The 19250-nt window shown below is 45.0% G+C and overlaps 1 protein-coding gene across 1 annotated transcript in view; it reads right to left on the reverse strand.

Moving 5' to 3' along the window:
- NPSR1 (neuropeptide S receptor 1) overlaps positions 1 to 19250 on the reverse strand; it is a 78542-nt gene that overhangs the window by 14117 nt on the left and 45175 nt on the right. Inside the window, exons 3-5 of the mRNA XM_077303868.1 lie at positions 9020 to 9123; positions 7028 to 7121; positions 3921 to 4122 (exon numbers count right to left, since the gene is read on the reverse strand). Of these exons, the coding sequence (XP_077159983.1) occupies positions 3921 to 4122; positions 7028 to 7121; positions 9020 to 9123 (400 nt within the window). The remainder of the gene's footprint in view (positions 1 to 3920; positions 4123 to 7027; positions 7122 to 9019; positions 9124 to 19250) is intronic.

A 19250-nucleotide genomic window follows, 5' to 3' on the forward strand; every position in this document is an offset into this window, starting at 1 on the left:
TAACTGCCAGCACAATGTTTGATAACCCATTAAAATTTTGTTGATCACCCCATTCGTCAATATGAGCATTACTCTTTTCTGAACTTCCTGTTTCCTCTAGGTTTGGACATCTGTGGGGCCCTTTGGAAGGAACTGCCCATTGGTCAATTGCAGGGGAATGTCCTGGGGGTGTCACCAAAAGACCAGTGGAGAAATATTTTCACTTCCAAGAACCTTGGGATGCTTTGAATGTGCCCACCCAGCTTGACATTTTGCTCATTCAGTACCTTGGACAGCAGTTCATTTGCATGATCTCCAGCAAAGAAACTGGTAGGTACATGGGATGGAAAGTCAACCCCTTGCTTGTTCCCCTGAGATGGCAATGCCAAGTGACAGAAGGGTGGAATATGGTGGAATAGTTGCAAATCTAATTGGGAGTGTCAAAAGAAATCAAGATAAAATCTACTAAGGAAATGAGAACAAAAATACATCAGTAATAAATTATCTAGCAAATTAAAATACTGAGATGGCAATGGTAGAGGACAGGAAGGCCTTGTCCATAGGATCGGACACGACTTCGCAACTAACAACAACAACAACAACAATGCTGGGGCTGTCTATTGAGGATAAGTCTCTTTCCCTGACCTGAACCCAGCAGCACAAAACAAGACGAGATAAAGAATGACTGCTTTGATGAGGGGTCTGTCTTTGGAAACCTGACATCCTTCCCTTCTCTTGGTTGAATTCCAGTGAGGAACTGGGAGTGGTCTCTTTCTGTCACCTGGTCATGCAAGAAGTTCATGGTAAATCAAGAGACATGGGAGAAACCATTCATAAATCATTCTGCTAGCCTATTGTGTAACATTGGAACTGCCCAATCTTGGGGTGTCTCTGTCCCCTTTCCCTGGATGATCTTCCTCCCTGTGGAGCCTTCTTGCCGGTTGGCAATACCCTGGGTTTGGGAGGCAAACTTAGTTACAAAAAGGTTTTTAGAGAGAGGTGACAAGCCAGTATCTAGCCAATACTGGCCATTCCACCTGTGACTTGGCTTTTGCCTGACACATCGAGCTTTGACTTCCCACAGCTGAGTTATTGTGTTACCCAAATTGCTGGAGAATCATGAATATAGCAAAAGGTTGGGTAAACATACATACACTAAGTTCTACAGGGGGACAAGTTCAAGATAGTGCACCTTTCTTGGATCCAAGCAGCTAAGACTCAATGTTGACGACATCAGGGGGTGGACAGAATGCTGTGTGTGAAGGGATCTGCTCAACACACACACACACCTGGGGTTTGCGTAAGGCTTGATATGATGTTTGAAAATCCCGGGCCAGCCCCACTGACTGCCCACTAGGAGATACATGACTGATGACTGGTTGTGGGTTATGTATGAATATGAGAGGGTGGTTGGCATATGAGGTCACTGGAGTGGGAGGTATGGAGTAATCTAATCAAGTAGAACAATACCTTGGCTAGGTGTAATGTGTTGCTAATGGCCCTGTCGTTTAATCAGGAAGGACTGGGGGAGTCCAGTATTTGGGGGTAAGAGATGCTGCTAGGCAGAAACTGCACTGGACAAGAGAGACAAAAGAAATTGCAGTTAGTACCTGGAAGGGATATTAATTTCCTGTAGGTAGTTTGGGAGGGGCGATTCAGATAATGTGCACACTTAACTCTGTCTTTTGGGCAAGCAGGAAATGGAAGATTCTAGACTAGGTTCTAGTCTAGCTCAAACCAGATGGAAATCTGGCCTCGCTTTTCAAGGCAAGAGAAGAAATCTAGTGATGCCAAACAAGATGGAGACCTGGCCAGGCTTCCTAAGTTTGTTGAAGGACCCTACTGACTCCATAGTCAGTCTCTGTCAGGCTGGTTTCTGTGTGTACCAACCTGCTCAGAGCCCAGTCATGGGCTTCTGTGCATAAAGGTGTCTCTGTGTGAGGCACCCTTCCATTATGGGCTACCTATAGGGTAAAAATTGTACACTTCATCTTCTCTTACCACACAATATTAAACTCATACAATGGAGGATGTGTATGTACCCAAGGTCAAGGAGGAAAGATAGATGGAGATCACATCTGCACAATGGGCAGACATGTAGCCATGCACACAGTCATTTTAATACTCATCCATCCATTCATTAACCTTTATTGGCATTCCTTCATTTTAATAAGAAGCAGGAACAACGTACCCAGACAAAGGCTGACTGAGTTGGAAAGAATGTGCAGGATTCTAAGCTTACTGACAAAATGGTCATTTCTAGTACTAAGATACTAAGATGGTTTTACCATTTTACTGGTGGTGGTTAAACAAAAAGTTGCATTTACCAGCAAAGATTAACAGAGATAGTTCAGACTGCAACAGCTTCGTGTTGAATTAATCGGAGCTATGCACACAAAAATCAACCTGTGGGGAGATGCACCATAACATCACATAAAAATCAATTCTCCTTACTGGGTCAGCTTCAACCATAGTTCAACCTTCTCATTTACGGAAGCCTTATACCAGGTGTTATTAAGATTTCAAGGAGTGCCAACTGGGAAAGAAGGAATGAAAGGCAATCACAAGGGGAAAGAGCGCTAAATGAAAAACAAATAGCAGAAGAGATTGTATGTTTCTTGTTGTTTGTCGGTCCGTGGAAAATGTGGCCGGCAGCTGCTAGGCTGACAACAATGCCACATTGGACATAAAAGCCATACTTGCTGCAGAAATCATCAACACTTAAATGAAGTGACATGTGTATATTATTAAACACTATGTGCACATACCCGGAAGCTGAAGCTGGATGAGGTTTCCCTGATCCATGCACACAGTTATTCCAGGAAGTACACGTGACATACACATTTGTGTACAACTTATAATACCCAATGCAGTCCACCAATACATATTTTGGCATTCCAGGTGCTTTACAGCTGGCCTTTACTTGCATGGTCTTTAGTTAGCAACTAAAACCAGGACACAGACTCCACTGGACCGCCATACAAAGAGGAAGAGCTGTTTTTTTTGTACCCCTCTCTTTACTACATAAAGAGTCTTAAAGTGGCCTTCCCTTCTTCTCCCCACAACAGATACCCTGTGAGGTAGGTGGGGCAGAGAGAACCCTGAGAGAACTGTGACTGGCCCAAGGTCACCCAGCTGGCTGCATAGTGAGGAGTGGGGAAATCAAACCCGGTTTTCCAGGTTAAAGGCCGCTGTTTGTAACCACTACATGACACTTGGTCACCAAGTTTGCTCTCTTTCACTACATCAAACGAACAGGGTAGTCACAAGACATAAATATTAAATTTTCCAAGGCACTGAAAAATAAAACTTTCAGATTAATAAATCCATTGATTAAATGTCTCCACTACCGGCACATTCATATGTAAACAATAGAGGTAAAGGTATCCCCTGTGCAAGAACTTGGGGTGACCCCCTCCAGCGTTTTCATGGCAGACTCAATATGGGGTGGTTTGCCAGTGCCTTCCCCAGTCATTACCGTTTACCCCCCAGCAAGCTGGGTACTCATTTTACCAACCTCGGAAGGATGGAAGTCAACCTTGAGCCGGCTGCTGGGATTGAACTCCCAGCCTCAGGGGCAGAACTTTCAGACTGCATGTCTGCTGCCTTACCACTCTGTGCCACAAGAGGCTCTTATGTAAACAATACATCCACATAAATAATTGCCTGTGGATTATTCATAGAAATAGACTGGCGATACAGATGACTGCACGGTTACTCTCACTTCCATCCCGTTTAGTGATCTGTGCTGAATGTGATATGCTTCCTTCTGTATACAGAACCTCTGGTGGCTTCCTGATCCATTTAGAAAAGGAGCCAATACACACACCTTCCTTGGCTTTTGCAGGTGGTGTGGCCCCAGGAGAATGAGTGGTATGGAGATCCATGTCTGCACCCGGATCAGAGTCACTGTGATTTATCAGCAAAAGACAGGTTCTTACCTGATAATAATGAGAGGGATGAAATACACCAGGAAGGCAACTGTGGTCATGTACGGGATCCAGTAAGAGTCATCTGGCCAGGCAGCCCAGCACTGCACTTCCCCATTGGACAGCTGCCGTTTCCCAAATATGATCAGAGTGGGAATGGAAAACAGGAACGCCAGGCTCCAGGCGACCACGATGAGAACTTTGGCCTGCCTTTCTGTTCAAGAAAGAACAAGGTGAATGAATGAAAGCACAAATGAAAGCACACACTTTGTTCTGTCTCCAGAGAACAATGATGCAGTACTCTTCTAAGAGTACTCTTCTTGCCACAGTAGTGAGATAAACATTGATGGTTGCCTGCTGTAATTGTTGTTCGCTTGCTGTGAAATAAGAACAATTTATTGAGGTCGATTTTGGGATTAAAAGAATGATGGAGGAATGTACTGCTGGTCTTTTTTGTAAATGATCAAGGGTAATTGAGGGCCAAAGCAAACACCGTGGTCCCAGTTGTTATTTCAGAAGGGAGTTACTGAGATTCCAAATAAAGAAAAGTCTCCAGTGACTGAGATCCATTCCACTTAATTCACAATGAGTCCAATAGGCACCCTAGGCTGACATCAAAATATGTTGCAGCTTTGTTTTGTAAGGCAGAGGCCCAGCGCTCAGTGGCAGAACATAACAAGGTTTGGCAGGTGGAAGGTCCCTACTTCATCCTCCAACATCACCACATGGCAAGAAAGGTGGGACCAGCAGGTGCACCCCCACAAATGCAGCAATTGGGACATGATTCAACCACCTTTTCTGTTGTGAGAAAGGAAGCAAGGCTCTCTTTGGTCACCTAAGAAGGCTACTCTGAGAATAAGTGGTCCTGCTTGGACAAAGGCCATGAAGGTCAGGATCCACTGAAAGGAGGAGAACAGAACAAGGCTGAGGGGTGTCTAAAGCAGCCTTTCTCAACCATGGTTTTATGCAACCCTGTGATATTTGTAGTGATATTTTTGGTGAGGTTCTTTGCTGATAAAATATCTCTCATCTGTTTCACCTTGGAGGTCAATGGTACATCTTCTGAGGTGCCAGAAGCTTGCTGTTTTGTAACAGATTCAGACTGAGCTTATCAATGAATACTGATAGGGTCCTTGGGAGTATAAGAGCCAACATGAATGCCCATCTTGTAAAACTGTCCTGGGAAAAGGTTCTGGAGCCAATGACTGTGATCTTTAATGCCTCACTGACTGAGCAGGACCTTTCATAGGCTTCCGAAAGAAGTAGTAGACCTTTAAAAAGTTTGTTGTCCCCAATATTACCATTTCTGGGGGAGGTATGTGTGCTGGCAGAGCAGCTACAGGGCTTATGGGATGACACATCTGCCCTGGACCAGTTTCAATCCAGTTACAGATCTAGGGTTGGAACGGGTACAGCTTTAATCACATTCATAACTAGATACTGTCAGTGGCCTTTAATATCATTGACCACTCTACAGTTATGCATTAGTTGAAATGTGGAATTGCATTAAGAGAAGAGTCCTTTGGTAATTTCACTCTTTTTTGTCTGACTTCAGGTGAAAGTTATTGGAGCCTAGGAAACATTCTGTTACCCTTTCCAGCTAGCTCCTGTAGCTTGATCAGTTCATCAAGCACAGCTATTCTGGTACTAACTCCATAAATTGATGTTGTTAGTTGCAAAGTCATATCCTACCCATTGCGACCCCATGGACAATGATCCTCAAGGCCTTCCTGTTCTCTACCATTCCTCGGAGTCCATTTAAGCTAAACCGACTGCTTCAGTGACTCCATCCAGCTGCCTCATTCTCTGTCGTCCCCTTCTTCTTTTGCCCTAGATCGCTCCCAGCATTAGGCTCTTCTCCAGGGAGTCCTTCCTTCTCATGAGGTGGCCAAAGTATTTGAGTTTCATCTTCAGGATCTGGCCTTCTAAGGAGCAGTCAAGGCTGATCTCCTCGAGGACTGACCGGTTTGTTTGCCTTCCAGTCCAAGGGACTTGCAAGAGTCTCCTCCAGCACCAGAGTTCAAAAGCTTCAATTCTTTGATGCTCAGCCTTCCTTATGGTCCAACTTTCACAGCCATACATTGCAACTGGGAAGACCATAGCCTTGACTAGACGCACTTTTGTTGGTAGGATGATAATTACTCCATAATAATCCATCCCAAAACTATGAGTGGATGTGAAGCACATTGGGAGCCATTCTAAGATGTAAGTCCCATTGTATTTAATGGGGCTTGCTTTCCAAGAAAAGTGTTCTTAGAACTGCAACCACAACCTTTTAAAGGCTAATGAAATAATCTCTCTACTCATTAAATGTCCAAAGACGCAGAGATAGGATGCTATCTAGAGGATGACATATTATGCATTCCAAGTCTGCACAGAATGCTAATGTATGCATGCACCAGGGCAATTATCTGTTTCTAATTTCACACTTTTAGTCTTGCCAGTTCTTTTTGTAATTTCTTTAAAATCCTCTGTGCGCCCAAAGCCAAAGAATATATTGTAGGTAAGACTACGCCTCAAGGGAAAGACAAGAAGGGTCTTGGGGTGGAAGTCATGCATAAAATAGGAGTCACAAGCTGTCTTCGCCTTCTGAAACACTATATAACCCACTGCTGGGGAATTTCTGTAGAATTAATCAGCTTGATCATTTCTGCCAGACTTAAAGGACTGAAAAGTCTTAACTGGAAGTCATTGCCTGCGTGTCAGACTTCATTACTCTATATCAAGCTCTTGCCTGGAATGATGAAATTGTAACCAGCAAACCTACTTTTGCCTATGATAACAAGACCCTTATTAAAAAGAAGCAGCCATTCATACATCTTGGGCTTCTGTAGCCGATTCTGTACGGGTGTTTTCCCTCACTTTCACAGTGCATGCCCATCAGGTTTTCTTTGTCATTCTGCATTGATTTTCCTCTCATCAGTTTGTTGTTTTTGTGTCAATTTCCCCCTGCTTTTGAGTCAATTTCCCCCTGCTTTTGTGTTAATTTCTCCCTTGTTTTGGAATAACTAAAACAGATATTCATTGTCCAAAGACTCTTTATTTCACAGGAAAGTTAGCTGGAGAAATGTTGGCTTAAGGACACAATTGTGCAACACAGAACGGGGGAAGCCTCTTACCTCCCTGAAAGAACTTCATGGGGTAGACTATGGCGTGATATCTGTCTATGCTCAGTGAAACAAGGACGTAGGTTGAAGCATACAAAAGGACAACCTAAAGAAGAAGGGGAGACGTAAGCTTAGCTGTTACACGATATATGAACAACTACGAGGGTGGTGTAGTGGGAAGAGGGTGGGACCAAGTTCTGCGAGGCCAGGTTTGAAGCCCAGCTCTGCCGGTTCCAAGTGTGTGTGTGTGGCAGGGTGTGTGTGTGTGGAACTCCCAGTAGCAGTTTTAAAATTGTATGCATGGAATCCAATTCATATTGGTGTTCTGTGGCAGTAAAGGTAAAGGTATCCCGTGTGCAAGCACCGAGTCACGTCTGACCCTTGGGGTGACGCCCTCCAGTGTTTTCATGGCAGACTCAGTACGGGGTGGTTTGCCAGTGCCTTCCCCAGTCATTACCATTTACCCCCCAGCAAGCTGGGTACTCATTTTACCGACCTCAGAAGGATGGAAGGCTGAGTCAACCTTGAGCCGGCTGCTGGGATCAAACTCCCAGCCTCATGGTCAGAGCTTTCAGATGGCTGCCTTACCACTCTGCGCCACAAGAGGCTCACAAGAGGCCAATTGTATCAGGAACAAATGCATTAATTAATTAATTATTTGATCAATAGGGTGTTCCTCTCTGCAAACGGGCAATTTTTAAAAACATCCTAAAAAAATAAAACTAAAAATCGAGCCACCATCTCAGCTGTCTTCGTTTTGGGCTGCGGGGTTGGCTATAGGTCAGGAATATATGCCCAGCCGATGAAAAAGGAGAGGGGGGGGGAGAGGAGATAATACAATAAAACAGTCTCACAGAATCAACAAAATGCCTGTTCAGCACACAATATTCAGTTAGATTGGGATTCTCTTCCTACCATTTACATTCGGCATTGGCTGTTTTTTCTTCCAAAAAGCCCAGCACAGACTCAAGAGGATCTCTGTTTTTGTCTTGAATCTGTAGGTCAGGGGTAGTCAAACTGCGGCCCTCCAGATGTCCATGGACTACAATTCCCAGGAGTTGTAGTTCATGGACATCTGGAGAATTGTAGTTCATGGACATCTGGAGGGCCGCAGTTTGACTACCCCTGCTGTAGGTTATTCACACTGGCAGACTTGGCTGATGCGCGTTCAGTCCTTTACAGGTGGGTTTTCCAGGAATCCACCTTCCAGTGGAAAATCCACTTGCAAATGATTCTAAAACACATTCAAAAGCAACCCATGAAGGAACAACTTGCTTAGATCTCAAATGAGCGAATGCTCCTAGGGGCTCCATCAACAGAGCTCCCAGTTTTTCCTTGCTGTAAAAATCACCTCTGAGGGAGGGGATGATTCGGCTCAAGACCATGGTTTAGGGAGAGCCCTGGGGATCTGACATATGCCTCCACGCCTGCATGCTTATTAACATCACAGTTCAGCAGACAGTTCCCCAGAGTGATTTAAGGTCAGGAGAATGCAAAAGGAAGGAACATTTAAAGCTTTCTACTGCCACTTGTGGCGCAGAGTGGAAAGCGGCAGAAATGCTGTCTGAAGCTGTCTGCCCATGAGGTTGGGAGTTCGATCCCAGCAGGGGATACCTTTACCTTTACCTTTTACAATTGGGCTTTTTAAAAAATGAAGCATAATCATCACCTCCAAAGACTTATTTTGCTAGTTCACTTTGTGCACCATGAAAAATCGTGACCAAAATGAGTCAAGCGTTATTACCTGGGTGCTCAATGCCTTTGGAGGGACGTGTAAGCACGACTAGCCAATGAATGTGATTGAAACACTCCGTGAGACCTGATCTTGCAGTACGATATTGTTTTAATGAAAGGTGATGCTCTATCAAAATGTCATTCTACGCTCATGGCTTTTAATGTGCTGCACACTTTTCTCCCCAACCCGCGCCCTCGTATACTGTTTCACAGTGAGCAGGGACTTAATGAAGGAATAAACATATCAAGGAAGTTTATCAGATCTCGTACCTGCAAATACCGCACAATTCGGCAGACAAAATCAGGGGCCATGAAATCTCCAGTGAAGCGCCAAATTATATCCGTCATTATGTTTATGAGTCCTGTGAAACAATCTGTTAAAATATTTAAAAAGACAATTAGAATTACACGGATACAAAATTGTCCTTGTATCAGCACAGTGCACAGTCCCACTTCCTGCCTTCCTTCCTGTCAAGCCTGAGAAGGTTGACAAGTTTCTGGAGGCTCTGAGGCCAGAGGTAGAGCTGGGATTGGTCCATCCCATTTATATCCCACCCCTTTTCCAAGGAGGCTCAAGAGGGGGGGGTGTTATTCTTCTCTATTCCTTTTCTCCTCATAACAATTCTCTGAGGTAGGTCAGGCTGACAGGGTGTGGCTGGCCCAAGGTCACACAGAGAGTTTCCATGGCAGAGTAAGGATTTGAACCTGGGTCTTTCAAACCCCAGTCTGACAGCTGAACCAATATACTGAGTGTTCTGTTCTGCCCAATAGACAGCTGGGGTTTTTTATGCCCTGATTTTCATTACTCAAAGGAGTCCCAAAGGAGCTCCCTTTACTCACAATGGACAAGCTGTGAGGTAGGTGGGGCTGAGAGAGCTCTGAAAGAGCTTCTTTGTAAGAATAGAACTATGACTAGCCCAAGGTCATCCAGCTGTCTGTCTGTGGATGAGCAGGGAATGAAACCCTGTTCCTCATATTCCAGGCTGCCATTCTAGAGCCAGTGTGGCAAAATGGTTAAGAATGGTGGCTTTTAATCTGGCGAGCTGGGTTTGATTCCCCACTCCTCCACATGCAGCTGGGTGACCTTGGGCTCATCACAGCCCTGATAGTGATGTTATGTCCGAGCAGTCCTGTCTCTCAGCCCCGCCTACCTCACAGGGTATCTGTTGTAGGGAGAGGAAGAGAAGGTGATCGTAAGCCGCTTTGAGACTCCTTCTGGTAGAATAAAGCAGAGTACAAAATCCAGCTCTCCTTCCTCTTCTTCTTCTTCTAACCACTACACTAGCGATCCCCAACCTGTGGGCCACGGACCACATGTGGCCCCGTCGACTAATTGGAGGTGGGCCGCGAAGGACGCCTTCTCCCCCCCCCCCGGCTCTTTACTACACCCCCCCCCCCGGCCCTTTACAACACACTTTGGGTGTCCTTGTCTCCCATCACTCCCAGATGGGACTATCTCATTGCAGAGAAACAAGCTCAGGGTTCCCATTGATTTGTCATTGTCATGAGTTAAAATTTCCATGAAAATAAAATGTTCCTTATGTTCATTGTTGTGGCGTGTCTGTATCTTATTTTGAAGGGACGTTTAAACATTACCATAGCGATCAGAGAGTGTTAGGGCAGTGGTTGAGAGTAGAGGAGTAAACTACCCCCCCCACTGGGCCTCAGTAAAATCGTCAAGCGTTGAGTGGTCCCTGATGATAAAAAGGTTGGGGACCACTGCACTACACCATGCTGGCTACACCGCAGTTCTTGTTATCCAGCCTCCTACCACTGTGCCCTGCTGCAGCTTGGCAAGGATTTTTAAAACATTATTGTCTTCTTTGCCATGCCGTTCCAAATGGAAAATAAATACATTCCCATGATTGGAAAAATGGACTGGGAAAATGGGAATGTTTAAAGTGGAGGGGAAAAAAAGATGAAGGCTTTTGGGAAAAACAGCTGCCTTTTAGTTCTGGGCACTTCAAGCCGAGTCTTTCTTATTGCTCCGCAGGACTTCTGCTTCTATGCCAGAAACAAAGGGAAGAACTAGCTGCAGGACACTGAGGTTCTAGAAAGGCTTTGACTGAAAGAGACAGTTTGGTGTAGTGGTTAGGAGTGCAGACTTCTGATCTGGCAAGCCGGGTTCGATTCTGCACTTCCCCCACATGCAGCCAGCTGGGTGATCTTGGGCTTGCCACGGCACTGATAAAACTGTTCTGACTGGGCAGTGATATCAGGGCTCTCTCAGCCTCACCCACCTCACAGGGTGTCTGTTGTGGATGAGAGGAAAGGGAAGGCGACTGTAAGCCAGTTTGAGACTCCTTCGGGTAGAGAAAAGTGGCATATAAGAACCAACTCCTTCTTCTTCTTCTTCTTCTTCTTCTTCTTCTTCTTCTTCTTCTTCTTCTGAACGGAAGCAGGCTAGCTGTGACACAGAGAAGACTAGAATCCTCAGAGCTTAGTGTAAAAAGTTACCATGAGAGCCCAGCTGACTCTTTTGGGTCTGGAAGGGAGAAATGTAGATCTGGATCTAGACTCACCAACTCTGGACTGGGAAATATTGAGAGATTTGAGTAGTAGAGTTATGGTAGAGGGGGGTTTCCAGAAGGGAGAACCCTATCAGCCATTTTTCTCCAGGGGAACTGATACCTATGGTCCAAACATAAGTTGCAGTCCAGGAGCTTTGGGTTCCGCCTGGAGCTTGGCAGGTCTGCTTTGGCCCCGTGGCATTGTCCCGCTCTTCCCGGCTGCTGCAGAGGCTGTCTTCCCACGTGGTGCTCGCATTCTCTGCCGCTAGAACTCCTGCTTATCAAAGGGCTCCTTGGGAAGTATTGGTCTTATGAATTGGGTCCCCATTTACCCAGGAGCCCCCAAAATATATATGTGAGACATACCTATAGAAAAACATGACAGTTTGGGCCAAAAATGTCCCCTCCAAAAGTGGATTTTCGACAAATAAAATAAGCAAAGAAAAAGTGTACTGGGATTTTAAAAACATCTACTTGTAAAACATAGTCGTGCCATAAAGTTCTGCCTTTCTACCTGCACATTTTGGAACCTTTTCAGGCAAGGAAGGCCTTACATCTGGCAAGGTTGAACATCTTTCCTCCGAGCATGGCCCATGGCAGGTATTGTCAAATTCCAGTAGCAGAAAGACTTTGCTTGCATGGTTGTGATGGTCCTGATACCCTCCCTCGCATTATTCTGGCTTGTTCTGCTTTCTAGCCAACGTAGCTTGGTTCAGGATTATATAGATCAGATGATAGCCATGAACTATAAATTATTTGTGCCATGCTTGGTGAGAAAGATTATGCTCTACTGTGTAAAGTTGCCAATGTCATTTGTTCACTGTTAAGATTTAATTCTCTCTTCCTCCTAAAACTGTAAATCGTGCATTGGTACTCTTGTGTACATTTGGGGCTTGCTATTTTATTCTCATTTTAGCTGGATTTTTTTAAAAGCCTATTATTGTAAGCCACCTTGAGCCACAAGGAAAGGCAGCATATAAATGTTGTAATACTTGTCATGGATGCTTCAGGGAGATCCTGCATTAAGCAGGGGGCTGGACTAGATGGCCTACATGACCCCTCCCATCTCTACGATTCTGTTTCAGTAACTTGCAACTAAATAAAATTGTTTTCATGTGTAAAAGCTGCACGGGCCAGAACTGAACTAATCTGCCTGCACTGATCGCTGTTCTTTTTCTTCCAGAAGACTACCCATCCATCAAATCCTATCAAATAGATAATGCAGCTCCTGCTGTTTCTATTAGCTTTGAAGTTTTAATCTGAGAACTGCAGAATGGAAACTGTGGCTCGCCAGAGAATGGGCGGCGTGGGTGAAAAGGAAGAAAAATCCATTCTGAATGTCTCTGTCACTGAGAACCGTCTCCTTTCTTTAGACAGGAATCAAAGAAGAGAATGTCTTGAAACGGCAAGACAAAATGTTTGCTTTGCACAGTACTCTGTCAGCCACGCAGGGGCCTTTACATCCCTTTTAACCAGACTGCTCAAGTGCAATCTTGGGTCGAGGCACACCCTTCTAAATCTGTAAAAATCTACGGATGTAGATAGGGTGTAATTCTGCCGAAGATTGGGAATTCAGAAGGGTGTAATTCTGCCGAGGATAGGGCTGGGTCTCTGGTCATCATTTTGGATGCAGTTGAATTCATAGAAACCAGATCCTATCAAGGTGGAAGAAACATGAATTCTAGCGTGAAATTAACCACTTTTGCTCACCAGGGGAGAGCAGCAGGTTCCCTGTTGATAACAGGAAGGCAAATTATGCTCGTCTTGAGGAATGAAGCAAAGGCCAGCATTTTGAGGGAACTTTTCCGCAGCAGTCCACCCATGCTGTATCCTGAAATGTCTCTTGAATGTCAAGTATAAAGTTTAAGGAACAAGACTTTGATGCAGAGCATCAGGTGGTCCAAATAAACAAGAACAAAACTCCAGCTGGGCTTGTTCCCACCTCAGTAGTATTTCAAAACCCCCCACAGGGTCAGACCCTCACACCAGATTCTGATAAATTCCACCTGATCCATAATGCTAGAAATGAACCTCAATTCAGGGTTTCTAGGAAGAATGACACACATTGTCATAGCTTACATGTATTTGTCTGTTAGTCTAGTTTTGTTTGTGATTTTCCCCAGACATAGAAACACTATGGAAAAATTACATTTAGGTGTATTGTTGGCAGTTTATATAGAATAAATTGGCTCAGTTCATCACTGGCATTGTTTCGCTTGGTTTGCAGCAAGCGGGAAACATGGCTTGGTTTTGATGGCCATCAATATCCAACATCTGCTTTCTCTACCCATTTGTTCCCATCGAGTTCCTGAGGGTCCCCAGACCAGTAGGTAACACAATTTCAGGGACTTCGTAGGAAGAGAAGATCAAAGGAAACCACAAATCTCTCTTCCTTTATTACTGAGGAATGGTACAGATGGGTAAAGGCCATGATTATGATATTTTCATTTGGGATATGCTGTTTCAAAGAAAAAAGAGAGCCAGTTTTTATTTATTTTTACATCAGAAAAAATGCAAGAAGTGTTGTGTCCATCCCTCTCGTCTGATTTCTGGGTCATCAGTCAAAGATGTTCCTGCCACTCAGGTGGCTGCAGATCCCATTTGTATGAGCTGCGTAAGACGAACAGGGAGGCAAGGTGGGTTAATTGCCTTTGCAAGCACAAGGACAGTTGTTGACTGAGCAGCAATGACCAAGACTGCCATGGCTCAGGCCGTGTGAAAGTAAATACAGATGTGCACCAACACTGATGTGCTCTGGAACAACTCCCTCTCATCCCAAGGGGTTGGTTCAGCGTGTCTTATCAGGGCCCCTGGAGTTGGATCCAGACAGCCTTCTCATTCAGCCTTGCTGCATTCTCCATCCCAGCCAGCATTCTGCATATGCAGATGCCATGATTCTCTTGGATGAAGAGGGCCAGTCTTGTCTCACTAGAAGAAAATCTAGTTGGGTCTAACCCTTTGTCTTGACAGTAAAGTTAGAGACTTAGACCAGGAGTAGTAAACCTGTGGCCCTCCAGATGTTCATGGACTACAATTCCCATGAGCCCCTGCCAGGGGGTTGGATTAGATGACCCATGAGGCCCCTCCCAACTCTATTATTCTATGATTCTATTATTCTATAATTCTAACCCCCTACACTATGCAGGACACTCACATCCCAATCGCTCATCTGCTGTAAGCCGCCACCCCTTTGCCTTCACAGAATCAGCCTCTCTGTCAGATGGCTATCCAGCCTCTGTTTAAAAATTTCCAAAGATGGGGAACCCACCACCTCCCGAGGAAGCCTGTTCTACTGAGAAACCGCTCTGACTGTCAAGAACTTCTTCTGGATGTTGAGATGGAATTTCTTTTGAATTAATTTCATCCCATTGGTTATGGTCCGTCCCTCTGGGGCAAGAGAGAACAACTCTGCTCCATATGGCAGCCTTTTAAATACTTGAAGATGGTTATTAGATCCCCTCTCAGTCGTCTCCTCTTCCTCAGAGTACACCATTTGCTGTGCTGGAGAAACTATGAATACTGATGGGCTACACAAATATTTCTCCAGTGAGGAAAGCAGCAGCTCCCCAAGGGCATTTCAAGTTGGGGAAAAGGTGTGTGTGGGGGGGAGGATTTAGACCCCTGCCCACGGCATGCCAAGAGACTACTGAGACTACTGCCCAACTATGCAGGTGTCTCTGAACGTACAACAGAGCCTCCCCCCCCTCAAAGCACCCATATGTTGTTGCATTTTATACACAGTATTATTATGAGTCCCTGTGAGGCACAACACTCCTGATTCCCCCCAAGGGTTAATGTATATAGTAACAGCTACCTTTCATGCAGTTCGTGTTTCTATTTGGGCCTCTCTGCCATCTTCCAGGCCAGAGTTAAGAATTGGATAATTGGCTCATTATGAAAACCACAGGATGGGAGGGGGGAAAATCAGGAGGGCTGAGGTAATCTTCTAGAGCGGAGGTCATCAACCCCCAGTCTTCGGCCCGGTACTGGGCCGCGAAGGCCATGGTACCAGGCTGCCGGCGGCCGCACCTGCCTCCCCCCTCCGCAGCGAAAAGCTTGCCAAAGCGGCCGCTTCGCTCGTGGCCCAGCTAGCTTCTCGGTGTGAGAGGGGCAGGAAGAGGCAGGCGTGGCTGCCAGCACACCAGCGACGCAAATGCGCATGCGCAGAGCTACCGTGCATACACGTTTGCACCCCTTGCTGATGAAAACGTGCATGTAGCTGCCGCGCGTGTGCGGCGCCTGGGCCGCTGGCTCTTCCCCACCCACGTAGGTGGTCCTCAACCACAAAAAGGTTGGGGACCGCTGTTCTAGAGGGTTCTAGCAAGAACACACCCCGATTGGCTGTTAATCATCACCTGACTTCACGTAGCCAAGAATGATAACTGGGGCTGGAACTGTGAAAGAGGGACTAGTTTGGATCAGCTCATTCCCAAATGGACAGCGGCGCAGAAAACATTTGAACTGCAGCTTTCGATTGCGCCATCTAATACAGATCTTGATTTGTGTTAGTTAAGCTAATTTTTCCTCTTTTCTATGTCGTACGGTTTTAGAAATGTGTTGTTACTAATAGATAAAACTTGAGAATTAATCCAATAAATTATGTGTGCGTGTGTGTGAGTGTGTGCATTCAAAGGGACCTTTTTTAAAAAAATGCACAGCTGCTCTGGGAACCCACAGAGTCAACCTAAGATACTTTGACAGTCCCCTTTCATGTTTTTTTACTGCATCCCAGCACCTTCTGCTTCTGTTGCTAGGCAACAATGAGCAAACACTAATATGCTAATATCCTTTCAGCAGAGTGAAGGACATTACTGAGAGAAAACAAAATCAGTTAAAATTGGTGAGGCTGAATGGGTCTCTTGATTTATAATGGCATGATCCAGTTGTGTACGTCCAGTGAATTGTGCACACACACACACACACACACAAACACTTTCAAAAACCAGTGAACAGCAGTAGAATGACGATGGTAGGAGGAAAAGCTAGTAACTACCCAGAAACTGCTGGAGAAGGAATCTCTGTTTTTGATATCTTAATCTATCTGAAAAACACAGTCCTTAAAAGACAAACAAACCCCAAACCAGCACTGTTCTTTATAGCAGGGGTAGTCAACCTGGGGTCCTCCAGATGTCCATGGACTACAATTCCCATGAGCCCCTGCCAGCAAACGCTGGCAGGGGCTCATGGGAATTGTAGTCCACGGACATCTGGAGGACCACAGGTTGACTACCCCTGCTTTATAGAAACACTCCCCTGTTGTGGTTTAATTACAGACTGGCCCATAACCTGTAAGTCATAAAAAGGCATAATGAAGAAAACAGTAAGGAGAGAAGGCTTCCGGAAGCTGATGAAATACACATAACCAGGACTGCCCCCTCCCTAAGAGCAGAGATTGGCAAAGTTCCTCAACACTCCCCCCCCCCGCCCAGATGTCCACAGAATACTAGACATTTATCTGAATAGAGCTCATTTATCAAATCCATTGGCTGCATGTGCTCAAAAGCATTATCTTTGCCTCCTTCCCCACAGAAATGATGGACGTAGTGCACCATGGAGTTCTTGCAAATGCTGCAGTGTGCACAACTGTTCAGCCACGTGATACTCAGACCACAATAAAAGAAAGAGAGGGATAGCAAAATGCATTCTGGTTCTTTATTCAGTGAGAAAACCCACTGTTGACCACAGTATTTCAGCAGGAACCCTTTGGCCAAGCATCGCTGAATTGAAGCCAATATTTCACATCAACAAAGTGTTGCTGACGTAGATATAACCAGACTCCAGAGAGCCTTTCCAAAGTGGCAGCCATGCTATTCTGTGGTAGTAAAGTCATCCAAGAGTCACGCAGTAGCTAAAAGACTCGCAAGATTTATTCCAGCAGCAAATTTGAAACAGCACTTTAGATGCTTGAATAGGGTTGATCTCTTGACAATAGAGATCAGTTTCGCCTGGAGAAAATGGTTACTCCAGAGGGTGGACTTCCGCTTCCATCCGTATATGATAAATAGTGCTGTTTCAATCCACTTCAGCAACTGCAAGTAAATTTTTTGTCATTTTGCAAGGTAAAATCCAATTGCAAACTGGATTAAAAGGGCCAGTGTTCTGGATCAAGTTTAACATATTGATTTTGACCTTCAAGGCCATTCACGGTCTGGGTCCAGTGTACCTGAGGGACTGACTATCTCCTTATGCTCCTATCAGGACATTACGCTCTGTGAATCTTGTTCACATGATAGAGGAGGGAGTATATGTTGTCCCTTTCAAAAGAAAAAGAGTTGGTTTTTATAACATGCTTTTCACTATCATTAGGAGTCTCAAAAGTAGCTTATAATTGCCTGCTTTCCTCTGTCCACAACAGACACCCTGTGAGGTAGGTGAGGCGGAGAGAGCCCTTACATTATTATTCTATGAGAACAGCTTTCAACAGGACTGTGACAAGCCCCAAGGTCACCCAGCCGGCTGCATGTGGAAGAGTGAGGAATCAAGCCCAACTCGCCAGGTTAGGAGTGGCTGTTCCTAGCCACTACTACACCAAGCAAAACCCATACCAACTATGCACAAGGAATTTGCCCCTGGACAGCCTCTCATTGCTCACAGGTTTTAGTGCTGCTTCCACATGATTGCTCCAGCAGCAACCTGGAGCTCTCCAGTGAGTGGCACGAGTTTTCGTCCAGTTTGCTCTATGATGAAGGAAATTGCAAAATCCCGATTTCCCTCTTCTTGTCCAGCTGCAAATCAGGGCATAAACAGGGGCAAGCCTGTCTGGAGGGAGAAACACGCAACAGTCTTGGCAGTGTTTTGTTGGAATAGGCAATGTCTGGTGTACAAAGATAGGAAGAGAAGAGCCTGAAGGGAGCAGCAAGAAGACCATTAGAGAGGTCAGTGAGGTCAGGACCTTTTCTATCCTGTTAAGTGTTATTTCTTGTCTGTCTCTAGATTGCTACTCTTAGGGGCAATTTCCTGCTTCTACTCGGATGCTTCTCTCTCACTCTCTCTCTCTCTGCTAGTCAGCCATGTAGTCAGGCTATTTCTATCTCTACTCTGCACTATCAACTATGGTCATTCCTTAATAAATCCTTTTCTCCTAATCCTAAAATATATCTATGTGCATATCTATGACTTACTTACTCTGCTAACATGTTTTTCCCGCCCTCACACCCACCCTCCCCTCTCCATTTCCTGATCATTTTTAAAAAATGGCAGCGTCTACATAGCTATGGGTCTACAAAATGACATGTCCTCACTTCAAATAAAACGTTCTCTTCAGTGTGCACAGTAATATTGGGATTGGGCGGCTAATACACATTCCTGTTTGTGTTTTCTGCTGGTGGGGTATGAATGGGGAAAGAGGGATGTGTGTATGATGCAGCAGCCTCTCCCTATTACCTTGGCATGCATGCCCTTTGTTTTAAATCTTTATCATTAACATACAATCATCGGGGTCCAGTTACCATGGCCAGACTATCACAAATTTACCTGAACATAAAGAGGGACCATTATACAAAGAATCCTGAAATGGGATCTAAGAAAAAGTTTTATTGTTGTGGCATTTCCCCATAGCAACATGGAAGTGTATTTTTTAAAATTAATTTTGGGATGCAGGAGGACAAAAGTTTGAGTTGATTGACAACCTGAAGAGCAGGAGGAGATGTGCAGGTTGTCCATGCTTTAGGCTTATCCTCTGCCTCATCGGGAAGTGAAAAGCTGAAATGAAGCAGCAGGATAATGTCTCCCATCAGGAGGTGTGCAAACACACATTTGCAAGTAGGAGGTGGTGTGTGTTTAACGCCTCTGTGCAGAAATTGTCCCAGATTCATTCACACATTCACTTTTTTGTGGGGGGAGAATCAAGCAAATCTGGAATTCATCTGGAGCACTTCTGCCATGCCTTACATTTATGAAATTGGTAGAAGAAAGGAATACACACATGCCAAATTTATGGGCTGACTTCACAGGCTCGCAAATTTATGGACCTACTAAAGGTCCTATGACAA

Source organism: Paroedura picta, chromosome 11, assembly GCF_049243985.1.
Source record: "Paroedura picta isolate Pp20150507F chromosome 11, Ppicta_v3.0, whole genome shotgun sequence".
Classification (NCBI taxonomy): Eukaryota; Metazoa; Chordata; class Lepidosauria; order Squamata; family Gekkonidae; genus Paroedura; species Paroedura picta.